At 34.9% G+C, this 16,358-nt stretch overlaps 1 protein-coding gene across 19 annotated transcripts in view; it reads right to left on the bottom strand.

The window, feature by feature from the left end:
• Positions 1-2,476: 2,476 nt before the first annotated feature.
• DLG1 (discs large MAGUK scaffold protein 1) overlaps positions 2,477-16,358 on the bottom strand; it is a 246,509-nt gene continuing 232,627 nt past the window's right edge. For all 19 annotated transcript variants that reach the window (XM_036448105.2, XM_036448104.2, XM_036448107.2 and 16 more), the window contains 3 exons: positions 14,141-14,250; positions 5,205-5,296; positions 2,477-4,299 (listed from right to left, as the gene is read on the bottom strand). In XM_036448105.2, coding sequence (XP_036303998.1) covers positions 4,193-4,299; positions 5,205-5,296; positions 14,141-14,250 — 309 coding nt within the window. In that variant the 3' untranslated portion in view covers positions 2,477-4,192. The remainder of the gene's footprint in view (positions 4,300-5,204; positions 5,297-14,140; positions 14,251-16,358) is intronic.

The raw sequence follows: 16,358 nt of genomic DNA, 5'->3' as shown, positions 1-16,358 counted from the left end.
AAAATAAAGAACATTATAACCTGATGAACAAAAAGATTGACACAGAGGCAGTAAAGCACCAAACAGACTGTAAAATTATAATGGGAAGGCTGTGAGGTATTGGAGGGGAGGGGGCGGGGAGGAAAGAGATCAACCAAAGGACTTGAATGCATGCATATAAGCACAACCAATGGATACAAGACACTGGGGGGAGGGGTGGGATGAGGGCATGCAACAGAGGATGGGGAAGGCTGGGAAAGGTCAATGGGGGGTGGGGAGAGAAGAAGATATATGTACTACTATATATATTTAATACTTTAAGCAATAAAAAAATAAAAATAAAACTAGTGGCCCAGTGCATGAAATTCATGAATGGAAAGGGGGTGTCTCTCAGCCTGGCCTGCACCCTCCCCATTCTGGGACCCCTTGAGGGATATCCGACTGTTAGTTTAGGCCCGATCCAAGTGGAATCAGGACCTAAACCAACAGCCAGACATCCCTCTTGCAATCTAGCACCACTGGCTCCAAACCTCTCACCTGCCTGCTGGCCTGCTTGCCCCCAACTGCGCCCCCTCCACCAGCCTTCTCATCCCCAACTGGCCCCCCCTGCTGGCCTGCTTGCCCCCAACTCCTCCCTTCCCCGCTGGTCTGATCACCTCCAACCACCCACCCCTCCAGGCCTGATCGATCCTAATGGCTTCTGCTTTGACCCCAGCACCATATCTTTGTCCATAAGGTCATCTTGAAGGTCTCCCGGGTCTAATTAGCATATTATCCTTTTATTAGTATAGATGAAACGAGCTCTGCACATTTGCTTTCATTATTTTTTGAAGAGCCCTTTGCAGATATGGGATAGGAAAGCAACCAAAGATGTATATTCACATTTAAGAGGCATTTAAAATTTTTCAATTTAAGGATATTAAGCAGCATTTACAAATAAAAAAAAATTTCATAAATTATTCAAATAGTATTAGCCTCTGTGAGTTAGAATAGCTTGATACGGTCCCATTTTGGTTCTTAGGAGGTTCTTTCTTTGTATGTCACTGTGACAGTGTTAGTGTGGCTTGTTTCCCACAGTTGTTGCAGCTATGATAGGAATGCCTTGTCCTATGTGTCTGTTCTCTAAGTAGTGTGATTTATGTGATTCTGGACAAGCGGCTTCATCTAAGTTAGTGGTTCTCAACCTTTCTAATGACTCGACCCTTTAATACAATTTCTCATGTTGTGTAACCCTCAACCATAAAATTATATTCATTGCTACTTCATAGCTGTAACTTTGCTACTGTTAACCAATCATTATGTAAATATCTGTGTTTTCCAATGGTCTTAGGCGACCCTGCAAGTGGTTCTCAACCTGTGGTTCCCGACCCACAGGTTGAGAACCGCTGCTGTAGAGCCTAAGACCATCGGAAAACACAGATACTTACATTACGATTCATAATTTAAGTCACAGTGCCTTCCATAGTAGGAGCTGAAAAGGCGGCAGCATAATGTATTAGAAAGAACTTGGGTCAGAGAGACTGGGATACAAATACCAATCACTGCTCCTTACTAGCTAAGTCGTCTTGGGCAAGTGATTTCACTTAAGCCTTATAGTGGGGTTACTAACTCTTCTCTTCTTTATATTAAATAAATATCAATATACTAAAGAGGCTGTTGCAGAGTTGTACTAAGCAATTAGTACTTTAATTTATAATTCTATACAATCTAGAAAGGTGCACAAAAGTTAGTACAGTTGACCCTTGAAGAACATGAGGGCTAGTTAAGAGGCCCAATCCTTGTGCAGTCGGAAATCTGCATATAACTTTTGACTCTCCCCAAATTTAACTATAGTTGTCGCTCGGTATTGGAGGACCACCCATAGATACCAAAATCCATGGATTTGCAAGTCCCTTGTATAAAATGGCATAGAACAATATACAGTCAGCCCTCCCCGCATCTGTGGATTCCCAATCCATGGTTGGCTGAGTCTGAAAATGGGAAACCTGGGAATACAGAGGGCTGCCTATGTATTTATTGGGGGAAAAACCAACAACCACATATAAATGAACTTGGGCAGTCAAAACCCATGTTTTTACAAGGTCAACTGTATTTTCTTACAAAAACATTAACTTACATAGTAGGGGCTAAATATATATATTTTAATACATAAGTGGCAAAATTTATAACCTCTCCATATTTTATAACATGTGACCAGTAAATACTTCAAAACGTCTTATGCTGGGATCTTGCTATATGGTGATTTTTGGGGCTCTTGAATAATTTTACAATACTTTTTTTTAGTATATTTGGTTTGGTACCAATCTACTATATTTAATATAACAGCTACAGTATTGTGTTAACATACTCAATATCAAAACTACAGAAGAAATTTTGATTAACTTGCCTAATGGCTCTTGAATTGTTTATAAATTATGTGATGCCCAAAACTGTTTTAAGGAAATGTCAGCTTGCAAAATAATATTTTTCTTTCAAAATTCAAGACACATTTAACATATGGATTTCACAATAAAGTTTATTAGCTGTTCTCCTCTTTCTCATAAATGGAATGGATAATGTTGATAATTCTTTACAAACCAGTACTCATTGTTTAAGAAACTGTAATGCGGAGGTTGTCAAAAACACATATTTAATTAACACCACCAAAAAAAGCAATGGAAGCAAAATAATATTATTAATATAAAACACCAGAGAAACTGATTTCTGAAATCATATCTACCTTTCACTATAATTTCTTGAAATTGTTCATCATGAAGATCTGTGCAACTCTAGTGAAAAGCAGCCACAAGAGATGAAAGGTGTGCAGTCTGAAGGGGAAATCACTCACACACACGAGGTTTTTGGCCTGTTTTCCTATTAATGAAAGGAGAACTGGAAGGAGAGGCATACAGCCAAATTCAAACCCAATGACAAAAATAACAGTAACAAAAACAAAATCAAACCAACCAGGAACCATTTGAAAACTTTTATAGAAAAGAGGAGAACATGCATACTTTTACTTGTAAGCTAATTTCCCTAAAGGTTTCTTTCCATAACCACCATACCCATGTTTTCAGTTCACATGATTAAGGAAGATAAAGTCTAATCAATTAATATTTAATTAAAAACAAACAAACAAAAAGAGTAGGTGGCAAAAGAAAAAAATATATTTTAAATATATATGTTTGTGTGTGCAACTATGTAAAGAAAATAATTCCCATAGTTACAGAGTTTAGTTAAAGAAAGTTTTATATATATTTATATATATATATATTTATTATAACAAAATAGGCAGTTATTGTGGGTAAAATATTCATTAAAATCTGACCCCTAAGGATACGTTTAAAGTTTAGACTATGAGTTGGACTCCTTTTCCATGGTCACGATTACTATATCACCACTATAATGTTGGCTTTGTCTGTACTTTTGTCTATGAAATTTTCCCAACCTTATCTGTAAAAGGTGAGCTCCCCCTAGCACCTAAACTGGCCTCAATTCAGAAATGTGATGCTTATTACATATGGACAACTTTTGTAAGAATAGTGTTGCACAATTATGTTAAAAACATTTAAACATTGTTATCCCTAGCAGATGTATTGGAAAGAAAAACACAAAGCCCTTAAATAATAATAGACTTTAAGAACTCTTATGAAAAATGAATATCCCTTGTGAAATTAAGAAAGTTAATCTAGACATTAATTTTGAAATTAAAAAACATATATTTTCTTATTTTTCTATAATGAAATATTGGTTCGGATAAGACAGATCAATTGAGAAAAGGATTTGAGAACTAGTATATTGGCCAAATCATGCTATTAAAGTTAAGCGTGCACTGTTGCTCCAAGTTTACTAAATCATTGATTAAAACCACTTTTCTTTCATTTAAATTGAAATTTGAAAAAATGTATATAAAGCTTTTCTGAAAATCTTTTAAAGTTACTTTCCCTTAAACATTAAGGAATTTTACCACAATTTTCCCATCTTCCCAAATTCTTAATAGCTGGTCAGGCCATTCCATTTTCAGTTCTGAAAAATGGCCATAAACCAGTAGTGATATAAAATAATACAGATGCTACAACTTGAAGGAGACACTAGGTTGCAAAAATAAGTGCGATTTGCAGACCATGATGAGTGGGATAAGATTCAACATGGAAGGAGTATTAAAGACAGACTCCAAAAGAAAGGGAAAAGAAATGTCAAAGAAAATGAGACTGGAACAGAAAAACATCAGTCCTCATAACTTTTCTTTCGCTGGAACCCAGATGTAAGGACCAGACTGTTCTTCTATGATTTGCTTCACTTGGTTGTAAATGTCTTCCAGCGTATCGCCCTGTACAATAGCTGTAATGAAATCAGAAACTCCCATTAAATTATCTATCTTCACCATTATAATTCTTGGTGAAATAATAGATGCCAAATCTTAGAAACAGCTATTCATTCAGGAAGTGATACCATTTGTGCATTGTTTAGTTAAATTGCTCATTTAATTAATTTTCCTATTTGTAAAATATAAAAAAAAATTAATTTTAAAAACTGATAAAAAATGGGACTTGGTAATTTTTTCTTTCTCTTATGTATTTGGGAAATACACACTAAAGTATTTAGAGCTAAAAGAGTATCTGTCTGCAACCTACTCTTAAATGTTTCAGAAAAAATTATAAATGTGGTAAATGTTAACATTTGGGGAATAAGGAGTAAAAGTATATAAGAATTGCTGGTACTTCTCTTACAATTTTTCTGTAAGTCTGAAATTATTATCATGGCACTATGGTACTTAGTGTGACTACCAAATATACACTTACCATTATTTCAAACAAATAAATGACAATAATGACAAAAAACTGTTCAAAGATATCTAAGGGGTAATTTAAAGGACAAAATGAATTAGAGATTATTTGGAAATTGCTACTCATTCTTTTCTTTTTAAAGAAATAATACTTTAAAATGGATCAAGATTTATAAAGGATAAAAGTCAATTTCATAGAAAAAAGAAAATCTGAGTCTATTTTTCTCCAGTTATGTATGAGTTATTCTTATACATGCTATCCTAATCGATAACACAAGAAATTCTAAATTTCAAGAGTTCTCATCACCACTGCCTAGGTTAAATGTATTATTCTGAAAATGAGAGTATCAATTACTACTGGTAGATGTGGGCATAGTTCAAAATCCTTTTCAATGGGTCACTTCATATGGCTCCAAAGCAAAATTCTATCATAAAGGGCATTGTCACATATGATGCCAACCTGTGAAATGCTCAGTAAATTCTTGTTCCAGTTTCATGGCTCTCTCAAATGTTTTTCTGGCTTGTTCTTCTGTTAGTCGCTTATTCATTTCCCTATGCAAATAAATTTAGAAATTTGTAATTACATTATAATATTTTTTGAAGAAAGATGACAAAGGAGAGAAGACATAAAAACAAAATCATGAAAAGCTGAGCTCTGTTGAGACAATGAATGTCATTAAAAACTAGATTCAGTCACTGGATATGTAGCTTTATACTAGGAATGACAGAAGGGTTTTTAACACATCCTTGCATTGGCTCAAGGCAGCCAAAAAAATTAAGATTCAACAGTTTAGATTTTGGTAAAAACTTCATATCTAAATATGACTTACAGATCTCCTACCAATTCATAGATGATAAAGGGGACATAAACATTAAACAACACTATAATAAGGCAATTAGAAAAATATAGTCTGGGAAAAGCTACAGAAGAAATTATTTAGTTTCTTCAATAAATAAACAGGGGGAAAAAGATATGTTTGAATCAAGTTCCAAGTAAGGTCTCTTCATGACAATTTAGAACTTGATTCAAACAAATTGAAAAACATACACAAAACTTATAAAACAATCAGGAAAATTTGAACTGATGATATTTAATGAGTTACTAAGTGTGACATAATGGTGTGTTTTTTTTATTAAATATATTTTATTGATTTTTTACAGAGAGGAAGAGAAAGGAATAGAGAGTTAGAAACATCGATGAGAGAGAATCATCGATCAGCTGCCTCTTTCACACCCCACACCGGGGATATGCCCGCAACCAAGGTACATGACAGGAATCAAACCCGGGACCTTCCAGTCTGCAGGCTGATACTCTATCCATTGAGCCAAACCGGTTTCGGCCATAATGATGTTTTTAAATAGGAAATTCCTATCTTTCAAGAACATATTGAAATATATGGATGAAATCATATGATGTTGGGGGGGAGGCAGTGAAACAAGATTGATCATAAATGGTAATTATTGTTGCAGCTGAATGATGGGTACATGGGAGTTAGTTTCCTATTTAAAAGAGTGAAAACTTTCAATATTTCACTATTAAATATGATGTTTGCTTTCATATTTTGTAGATGACCTTAATGAGATTAAGAAAATTCCATTCTATTCAGTTTTTAAAATGTTTCTGTCATGAATAGATAATTTTATTGAATGTTTTTTCTGTTTATTAAAATGATCATATGCTTTTATACCTAAAATCTGTTACTGTGGTACAGTGATTAAAGAAATTAAAAATTGTGGCTCGGCTGGTGTTGCTCAGTGGTTGAGCATCAATCTATGAACCAGGAGGTCAGGGTTTGATTCTTGGTCAGTGTTCATGCCCGGGTTGCAGGCTCGATCCCTGGTGTGGGGCGTGCAGGAGGCAGCCAATTGATGTTTCTTTCTCATCATTGATGATTCTATCTCTCTCTCCCTTTCCCTTCCTCTCTGAAATAAAAAAAAATTTAAAAAAATTGTGGTAAAATATACATGACTAAATATATAAAGCTACCATTTTAAACCATTTTTACACGTACGGCTCAGGAGTATTAGTACCTTCCTTCATGTTGAAACCATCACCACCATCCATTCCTGTAATTCTTTTCATCTTGTAAAACCAAATACAAGACCTGTTAAAAATAACTACTCTTTCCTCCTCCTAGCCCCTGGCAACCACCATTATACTTTCTATCTCTAGGATTTTGACAACTCTAAGTACTCCATGATAAGTGGAATTTGTCTTTTTTGTGATTGGCTTATTTTACTTAGCATAATGTCTGCAAGGTTCATCCATGTTGTACCATATTGCAGAATTTCCTTCCTTTGTATGTATATAACACATTTGCTTATCCATTCATCCTTTGAACACGTGGGCTTCTTCCACATTTTAGCTATTGCGAACCAATGCTACTGTGAACGTGGGTATACAAATATCTTTTCAAGACACTAATTTCAATTTTTGTGTGTATATATTCAGAAGTGGAATTATTGCATTGTATGGCATTTCTATTTTATTTTTGAAGAACTGCCATACTATTTCTCACAGCGGCTGCACCATTTTACACTCCTACAGGTGCGCAGGAGCTCCAATTTTCCCACATCCTTCCAGCACTTGTGTGTGTGTGTGTTTGAGGTGATATTTCACTGCAGTTTTGATTTGTATTTCCCTAACAGTGATGTTAAGCATCTTTTCATGTGCTACTATTGTTCATTTGTATATGTTCTTTGGAGAAATGTTTATTCAAGCACTTTACCCATTTTTGAATTGAGTTGTTTTCCAATTAAGTTTTCGGAGTTCTCTATATATTCTGGATATTAATCCTTTACCAGATATATGATTTGCAAATATTTTCTCCCATTCTGTGGGTTGTCATTTTACTTTGTATATTGTGCCTTTTGATACAAAAAACTTAAATATTTATGAAGTATAATCTTAAAAAAAAAATCCTCACCCAAGGATATGTTTTCATTGATTAAAGAGAGGAGAGAGAGGAGGTGGGGGAGAGAGGGGAGACAAACACAGACACACACACACACACACACCAGTCAGCTGCCTCCTGTATGTGCCCTGACCAGGGATTAAACCCAAAACCTAGGTATGTGTCCTAGGAATTGAACGGTAATTCCCTGGTGTATGGGATGACACTCCAACCAAGTGAGTCACCTGGCCAGGGCAAGTCTATTTTTTTGACACTTTTGTTATCTACACCTTTAATGTCATAACTAAGAAATCACTGCCAAACCCACTATTGTGAAGCTTTTGTCCTATTTCTTTTTCCCAGGTTTTATTGTCTTACATTTAGGTCCTTGGTCCATTTTGAGTTTTTGTGGAAGGCTTAGATAAGGGTCCAACTTCATTCTTTTGCATGTGGGTTTGTTTTTTCAGCACCATTTGTTGAAAAAGACTTTTTTCCTCTCCTTTGAATAATCCTGCATCCTTGTTAAAAAGCAATTGTTTATATTCATGAAGGTTTCTGAGCTTTCTATTCCATTCCATTGGTCTATATGTCTGTCTTTAGGTCAATATCACATTGTGATGATTACTATAGCTTTGTAGTAAATTTTGGTATCAGGAAGTGTGTCTTCACGTTTTACTGTTTTGTTTTTTTTTTGTTTTTTTTTTAAAGGGACTGCACTGAATTGCATCTGTAGATTGCTTTGAAAAGTTTTGACATTTTAACAGTAAGTCTTCTTCCTAATCCATGCATATGGAATGTGTTTTATTTATGTCTTAACTTCTTCATTGTTTCATAGTTTTCATTGTACAAATCTTTCACCTTGGTTAATTTTAGGCATTTTAATCTTTTTGATGCTATTATAAATGAAACTTTTTATAATTTCATTTTCAGATAATTCATTGTGTGTGTAGAAATGCAACTGATTTTGTTGACTTTGAATGTAGTTTTCTTTCCTTATAGTGTCTTTGTATCAGTGTAATATTGCCTTCATAGAATGAGTTAGGATATATTCTCTCTTCAATTTTTTGGAAAAGTTTGAGGATTTGCATTAGACATTTTAAATATATTTGGTAAAATTCACCAGTGAAGATATCTGGTTCAGGACGCTCCTTTGTTGGGAGTTAATGATTCAGTGTCCTTACCAGTTATAAGTCGATTTAGATTTTCTATTTCTTTGTAATTTAGTCTTGGTAAGTTTTATGTTTCTAGAAATTACCCATTTCTTTTGGAGCTCAATTGTTAACATTACTCTTATAGTCATTTTATTTCTGTAGAATCAGTAGTAATGTCCCCAGTTTCATTTCATATTCTAGTAATTTGAGTCTTCTTTTCCTCCTTAATCCATCTAGCTAAATGTTTGTCATTTTTTGCCCATTTTTATGAAGAACCAACTTTTGGTTTCACTGATTTTTCTCTACTGTTTTCTATTTTGTTGATCTCTGCTCTAATCTTTATTCACTTCCTCTGTTAGTTTTGGGTTTTATTCTTTTTTTAGGTCCTTAAGTTATAGTTAGGTTAATTTGACATTTTCTTGTTTTTTGGAGAATACTTATTTTCCATTGCTTTTCAAAGAGACTGGAAGAAAGAGAAGGAGAGTGGGAGGGAGGGAGAGAGGGAGAGGAGGAGGAGGAGGAGGAGGAGGAGGAGGAGGAGAAGAAGAAGAAGAAAGAGAGAGAGAGAGAGAGAGAGAGAGAGAGAGAGAGAGAGAGAGAGAGAGAGAGAGAGAGAACACGAACCATTGATGTGAGGACACATCGATTGGCTGCCTCCTATATGTGCCCCAACTGGGGACAGGGAGTAAATCTACAACCTAGGTACATGCCTTTGACTGGGAATCATACTTGAGATCCTTAGGTGTGAGGACTGATGCTCTAATCACTGAAGACCACTGGTTAGTGCTTTATTGATTTTTAATGTAAGCATTTATAGCTATAAATTACTGTTAACACTGCTTTTGCTGTGTACCATACATTTTCATGTTGTTACTGTTTTCATTCATCTCTTAAATATTTTCTAATTTCTCATGTGATTTCTTCTTTGACCCACTGCTTGTTTGTAAATTTCCACAATTTTGTCAGATATCCAGTCTTACTTTTGATATCTAAATTCAACCTACTGTAATCAGAAAAGATACTTTCATGATACTTATCTTTTAAAATCTATTTAGGCATTTTGCCACCTATGGTCTATCCTGGAAAATGTCCCATGTGCAAATGAGAATGTATATAAAATGGGGCAAAAGTAGGTTATAGTTGTGAGTACACAAAACAGCTATTCTTGTATTATTTTCAATACAAAGAACTATAAACCTACCTTGGCTCCATCCAGTAATCTGTTGTTGTTGGGTAGATTATTCTGTATGTGTCTATTAGATCTAACTGATTTATTGTGTGGTTTAAGTCCTCCATTTCTTTACTTATTTTCTGTCTGGCTGTTCTATCCATTACTGTGAGTGGGAAATTGAAGTCTCTGACTATTATTGTACAATAAAACTTTCTCCTTTTATAATCTCATGATAAAATGAATGGATGAGGAGTTGCTTCATATGGATGAACAAAGAAAGTGATTTATTGAGATGGAATCTACTCCTGGTGAAGGCACTGTGAAGACTGTTGAAATGACAAGAAGGGATTTAGAATATACATAAACTTAGTTAATAAAGTAACAGTTTACGCCTAAACCCATTTTGCTCAGTGGTTAGGGCATCGGCCTGTGAACTGAAAGTTCCCAAGTTTGATTCTGGTCAAGGGCATGTACATTGTTTGCGGGCACATCCCCAGTGGGAGGTGTGCAGGAGGCAGCTAATCGATGATTCTCTCTCATCGATGTTTCTGACTCTATTCCTCTCTGTAAAAAAATCAATAAAATATATGAAAAAAATAAAGTAAGTTTTCTCTAATTTTTTAAAAACCTTTTATTTTTATTTATTACTTTTTAAAAAGTGTTTTTCTTTAGTAGGATTTTTTTATTTTGATAAATATATTTTATTGATTTTTTACAGAGAGGAAGAGAGAGGGATAGAGAGTTAGAAACATAGATGAGAGAGAATCATCAATCAGCTGCCTCTTGCACACCCCCTACTGGGGATGTGCCCGCAACCAAGGTATGTGCCCTTGACTGGAATCAAACCTGGGACCCTTCAGTCTGCAGGCTGATGCTCTATCCACTGAGCCAAATCAGTTTCGGCAGGATATTCTTTTTAAAAAAAATACAGAGTGGCCAGATTATTATGATCTCTGAATGCATAATAATCTGGCCACTCAAGAGTATATTTTATATAATAAAAGGTTAATATGCGAATTATTCCGTTGACCAGCAGGCAGGCTGGCCAACCGCCTATGTCCCTTCCCCCTGGCCAGGCTGACCAAGGGGAGGGGACATGGGCGGTCCCCTCCCCACCCATGCACAAATTCATGCACTGGGCCCCCCCCCCCCCCCCACACACACACAATGGCCAGGCTATTATGCATTCAGAGATAATAATAATCTGGCCACTCAGTGTATATCTTTGATTTTAGAAAGGAAGGAAGAGGGAGAGGGAGAGGGAGAGGGAGAGGGAGAGGGAGAAACATCAATGTAAACATTTTTTATTGAGTACATATCTAGGAATGAGATTCTAGTTCTTAAATTATGTGTATGTCCAGCTTTAGGAGATACTATGAACAGTTTACAAATGTGGAAGTATCAACTTATACTCTTAACAGTGTTATGAGTTTCAGTTGCTCTATATACTTGCCAACATTTGACATTTTCTTTCAGCGTCTGGGTGGTAGATTATGACACTGGTTTTAACATACATTTCCATGATTAATTGATCACCATATCTCATGTTTACTGATTATTTGGATATCGCCTTTTGTGAAGTGTCCAAGTCCTTTGCTCATTGATTGCCTGTGCTAACCTTTTTAAAGTCTATTGAATGTGTAATGATATTCCCACTTTAATTCCTTGTATTATTTATGCCTTCTTTATTTTCTTTCCTTAATCTTTCTTATTAACATTTTATAGTATTTTCAAAGACAACATTTTTGGTTTTGTTGATCCTCTCTATCATAATTTTGTTTTCTATTTCATTAAGTTCTACCTTCTTTGAGTTTAATTGTCTGGTGTTTTTCTAATTTCTCAAGATCTTAGATTTTCAACACTTATTCCTAATATTTGACTTCCAGCATTCTTTCCTAATACTTACAGTTGTAGATTTCCATAAGCAAGGCTGCTAGATCCTCCAAATTTATTTACTTGACAATTTCATTAACATTTAGTTCAAAACATTTATTAATTTAGGCTGATTTCTTTTTGACCCATGCAGAAGTATAATGCATAATCCCCAAATATATGGGAATTTTCTAGTGACCTTGTTGATTTCTGTTTTAATTTCACAATGGCCAGATTTCTGTTTTAATTTCACAATGGCCAGATTTCTGTTTTAATTTCATAATGGCCAGAGAATATTTGTTTTCAATCATTCGTATTCTTTTTAAAAAAAATATATTTTATTGATTTTTTACAGAGAGGAAGGAAGAGGGATAGAGAGTTGGAAACATCGATGAGAGAGAATCATCAATCAGCTGCCTCTTGCACACCCCCTACTGGAGATGTGCCCGCAACCAGTATACATTCCCTTGACCAGAATCGAACCTGGGACTTTTCAGTTCGCAGACCGATGCTCTATCCACCGAGCCAAACCAGTTTCGATCAATCTCGTATTCTGTAGCTTAGCATAAGATTAGTTTTGGTCATTTTATGCACACTTCATATAAATGTGTAAATTTTGCTGATGTCAAGTGTAATGTTCTACATATGTAAGGTAAAATTTGAAATATGTGCTGTTTCTATATTCTTAGTGATTTTCTGTTTGTTTTCTTATTCCATTACTTTCTGACTGATGTGTTAAGTTCTCCCACTATGATTGTGGGATTTTTCTTTTCCTATACAGTTGTATATTTATGCTTTATATATTTAGAAACTGGGCTATTAAATGCAAATAAATGTCTAGTAGATCTTCCTATAGAAACTTTTATTTTTGTAAAATTGCTCTTTTATATCTCTATTAATACTTCTTGCTTTAGCCGAATCCGGTTTGGCTCAGTGGATAGAGCGTCGGCCTGCGGACTGAAAGGTCCCAGGTTCGATTCCGGTTAAGGGCACATACCTTGGTTGAGGGCACATCCCCAGTGGGGGGGGGGGGGGGGGGGGTGCAAGAGGCAGCTGGTTGATGTTTCTCTCTCATCGACGTTTCTAACTCTCTATCCCTCTCAATTCCTCTCTGTGTAAAATCAATAAAAATATATTAAAAAAAATACTTCTTGCTTTAAACTTTACTTTGATATAGAAATATAATCCAGCTTGCCTTTAATTTTTGCAGGGTATATCTTTTTTCTATTCTCTTACATTTGTCCTTTCTATAGCTTAATATTTAAGGTGTGCCTTATGAAAGCAACATATAGGTGAGAGGTTTCATACACACTATCACAAAATATGGTACCTTGGCATACTGCATATATTAAGATAAAGAAATTTAAAAAATGACAGGTGCAGGAAGAACTCTGACCTACCCCTGAAGTAGCTCATAAGATCCTCATGTGAGAAATGACCTCCCTATAGCTGGAGAAAAGCAGCATTCCTGAAGGGATGCTAAGAGGAATTTGAATGAACAGGCCTTGGTAAGTTTCCTCTAGTTAGTAAACTTAGCTCATATCCTATGGTCCTATCACATTTTCCTGTGACTTTCTGCTCTTTGTCAAACCTAGTATAAAAATGTTCAGGTTTAAGCATTTCTTTGGCTCTTCATTTCCTTATGAAGGCTTCTATGCCATGAAAAAATTAATCTGTAAGCTTTTCTTTTGTTAATCTGTCTTTTGTTACAGAGACATGCTTAGCACCTAGAAGAGTAGAAGGAAAAAATTTTTTTCCTCTTCTGTAAAAGCAAGACAGTTGTTTTTTCTTTATCCATTCTGATGATCTTTTTCTTTAACTGGACTCTTTAGTCTATCATTTAATTGATGAAATATTTGAGTTCATCTATACTATATTACTATCTGTATTCTTTTTGCCTCGCCTATAATATTATTATGTTTTTGTCTGCACTTTTCTCTCTTCTTTTAGTTTTTATTTAAATTGTATTTCTTGCCCTCTATTATACAGCATTTTATTTCTTAATGGTTACTCAGAGCTGTACTGCTGCTAAATTCAGTAGGTATTAGCCAAATGTGACTATTTAAATTTAAAATTCTAATACATGTTCCCTTATACTTAAGTATATTAATATTGGTGATGATGATGATAGTTTATATCACAGAGTGCTTATTTTATCTTCACAACAATCCAAAGAGGTGGGTATACTATTAATTTCTCCATTTTACAGATAAAGAAACTAAGATATAGGGAGTTTAAGTAAATTACCTAAATGAATAAATGATAGAGACTGAAACTCTACTTAGAGCCTATGTCTTATTTCACTTACATGATATTTTCCACAGATTTGGGCTTAATAAAAATGGAGATTGGGTAAAGTTGTGCAATCTGTAATCTCTTTATGGCATTTCCGGACACATCGAGGATACAGTGTTTGCCCTATAATAGAGGAAATAAAGAAGAAAAACAAATGAAACAAATATTTTCAATAATATCAAAGATATATTTCCTATACGTACAGAATCAGAATTATATTTTTGGAACATTTTCAATTTAAGCTAACTTGTCATTGTTAGCAAATTAAATAAAGACAATGAATGACTATGATAATTAATTTTCCATTCTCAAATATTACATTTAAAAAGGAATGAAAATACGTTAAGAAACCTGGCTCTCATTATTGTCAATATATTAATTTGCTCAATTCTAGAATATACAGTAGTTTCATGACTGTTAACTCATACCACTCTGAAAAAGAAAAGAGTTCAATATTTACTTACAGATATTTTTGTATTTAGCCTGTAATTCAGGATTATTGTGATTAAGACTCTCTTCTTTTCCCCTCCCCTCTTTAATGCAGTGATTTGTTTGAAATATAGTTAATTTAGTTCCTGTTTGTATGTCATTTTTCATTTCTCTCAACTTTCCTTTTTTTAAAAAAAATGTATAAAATGTTAACATAGTTCTAAAAGTCAAGATTATATAAAAAGGTATTCTTGAAGAAATGTCACCCTTCATCCTTTCAACTCATTTCCATCTCCCATCCTTTTCCACCCCTTCCTCTGTAGCTAACCAATCTCATTAGTAATTTATTATTAATATATCTAATTTTTGTGTGAATTGTGTATTCATATCTTTTTTCTATTATTTTATTAGATTTTTGGTCTCTATTTCTTTAACTTTTAAGAGTTCTTTATGTATTTAAAATAGCAGCCCCTTGCTTGAAATTTTTTTCTCTGTCACTTGCTTTTTGATTTTGGTAACAGTGTTTTCCAATAGTTTTTGGAAAAATTTTTTTTTTTGCTAAGTACCATTTTTATTTTATTTATTTATTTTTATTTTTTAAAATATATTTTATTGATTTTTTACAGAGAGGGAGAGAGAGGGACAGAGTTAGAAACATTGATGAGAGAGAAACGTCGATCAGCTGCCTCTTGCACACCCCCCCACTGGGGATGTGCGGGCAACCAAGGTACATGCCCTTGACCGGAATCGAACCCGGGACCTTTCAGTCCCCAAGCCAACGCTCTATCCACTGAGCCAAACCGGTTTCGGCCCCATTTTTATTTTTAATGTGGTCAAATTTATCAGAATTTTATTGGATCCAAATTTCAATTCATAGTTAAATACTTGCACTATGACTAGGTTATATTCTCTTCTGTCAATTGTATCACAGCCAATGTTTGTGTATAGTGTGAAGTGTGGTTTTAAATTAATTAACTAAATTTTTTCTAGTCGTCCCAGCACTATTTACCCAAAAGTCTTTTATTAAAAGCCCTGGTGAGTGGAGATTGCACCTTCAACATCCTATATAATAAAACCCTAATATGCAAATTGACCAAATGGCAGAACAATCGGTAGCTATTATGTGCACTGAACACCAGGGGGCAGATGCTCAATGCAGGAGCTGCCCCCTGTTGGTCAGTGTGCTCTCACCGGGAGAACCCGGGTTAGCCAGAAATCAGGTGAATGCAGTGGTGGTGCTGGAAGCCTCTCTACCTTTGTGGCATCGCTAAGGAGCAGCGAGCAGGCGGGTGGTAAGGAGTGAGGGGTCCTGGATTGTGAGAGGGACCTCTGACTGCAAGGGGGATGTCCACCTGCAGGTGAGAGGGTGCAGGCCAGACCGAGGGACCTCCCTGCCCCTGTATTTCATGCACTAGGCCTCTAGTATACTATATTTTCATATATATTTGGGTATTGCCTGGACTCTCTTTTCTATTCTACTGGTCTGTTTGTCTATTCATATGACAGTACTATACTAGGTTTTAATTAAGAAGACTTTACAATATATTTTAATATGATAGGGCTAGAATCCCTTATAGCTTTTTTGTATTGTACTTGCTTCTCATATAAACTTCAATTTGACTTGTCAAGTCCCTTAATAAAGCTGGCTGATGTTTTTAATTGGGGTTGTGTTCATATATATATATATATATATATTAGCTTAGACAGAATGGACAGCTCTGCAATATTGAGTCTTCAATTCATGAACATGGTGTATCTCTCCATTTATTTAGGTCTTTAATTCTCTGAGCAATGCTTTGGAG

Source organism: Pipistrellus kuhlii, unplaced genomic scaffold (genome assembly GCF_014108245.1).
Source record: "Pipistrellus kuhlii isolate mPipKuh1 unplaced genomic scaffold, mPipKuh1.p scaffold_m20_p_2, whole genome shotgun sequence".
NCBI classification, from domain to species: Eukaryota; Metazoa; Chordata; class Mammalia; order Chiroptera; family Vespertilionidae; genus Pipistrellus; species Pipistrellus kuhlii.
Note: the sequence above shows the minus strand (reverse complement) of the source record. Positions and strands in the feature narration are given on the sequence as shown.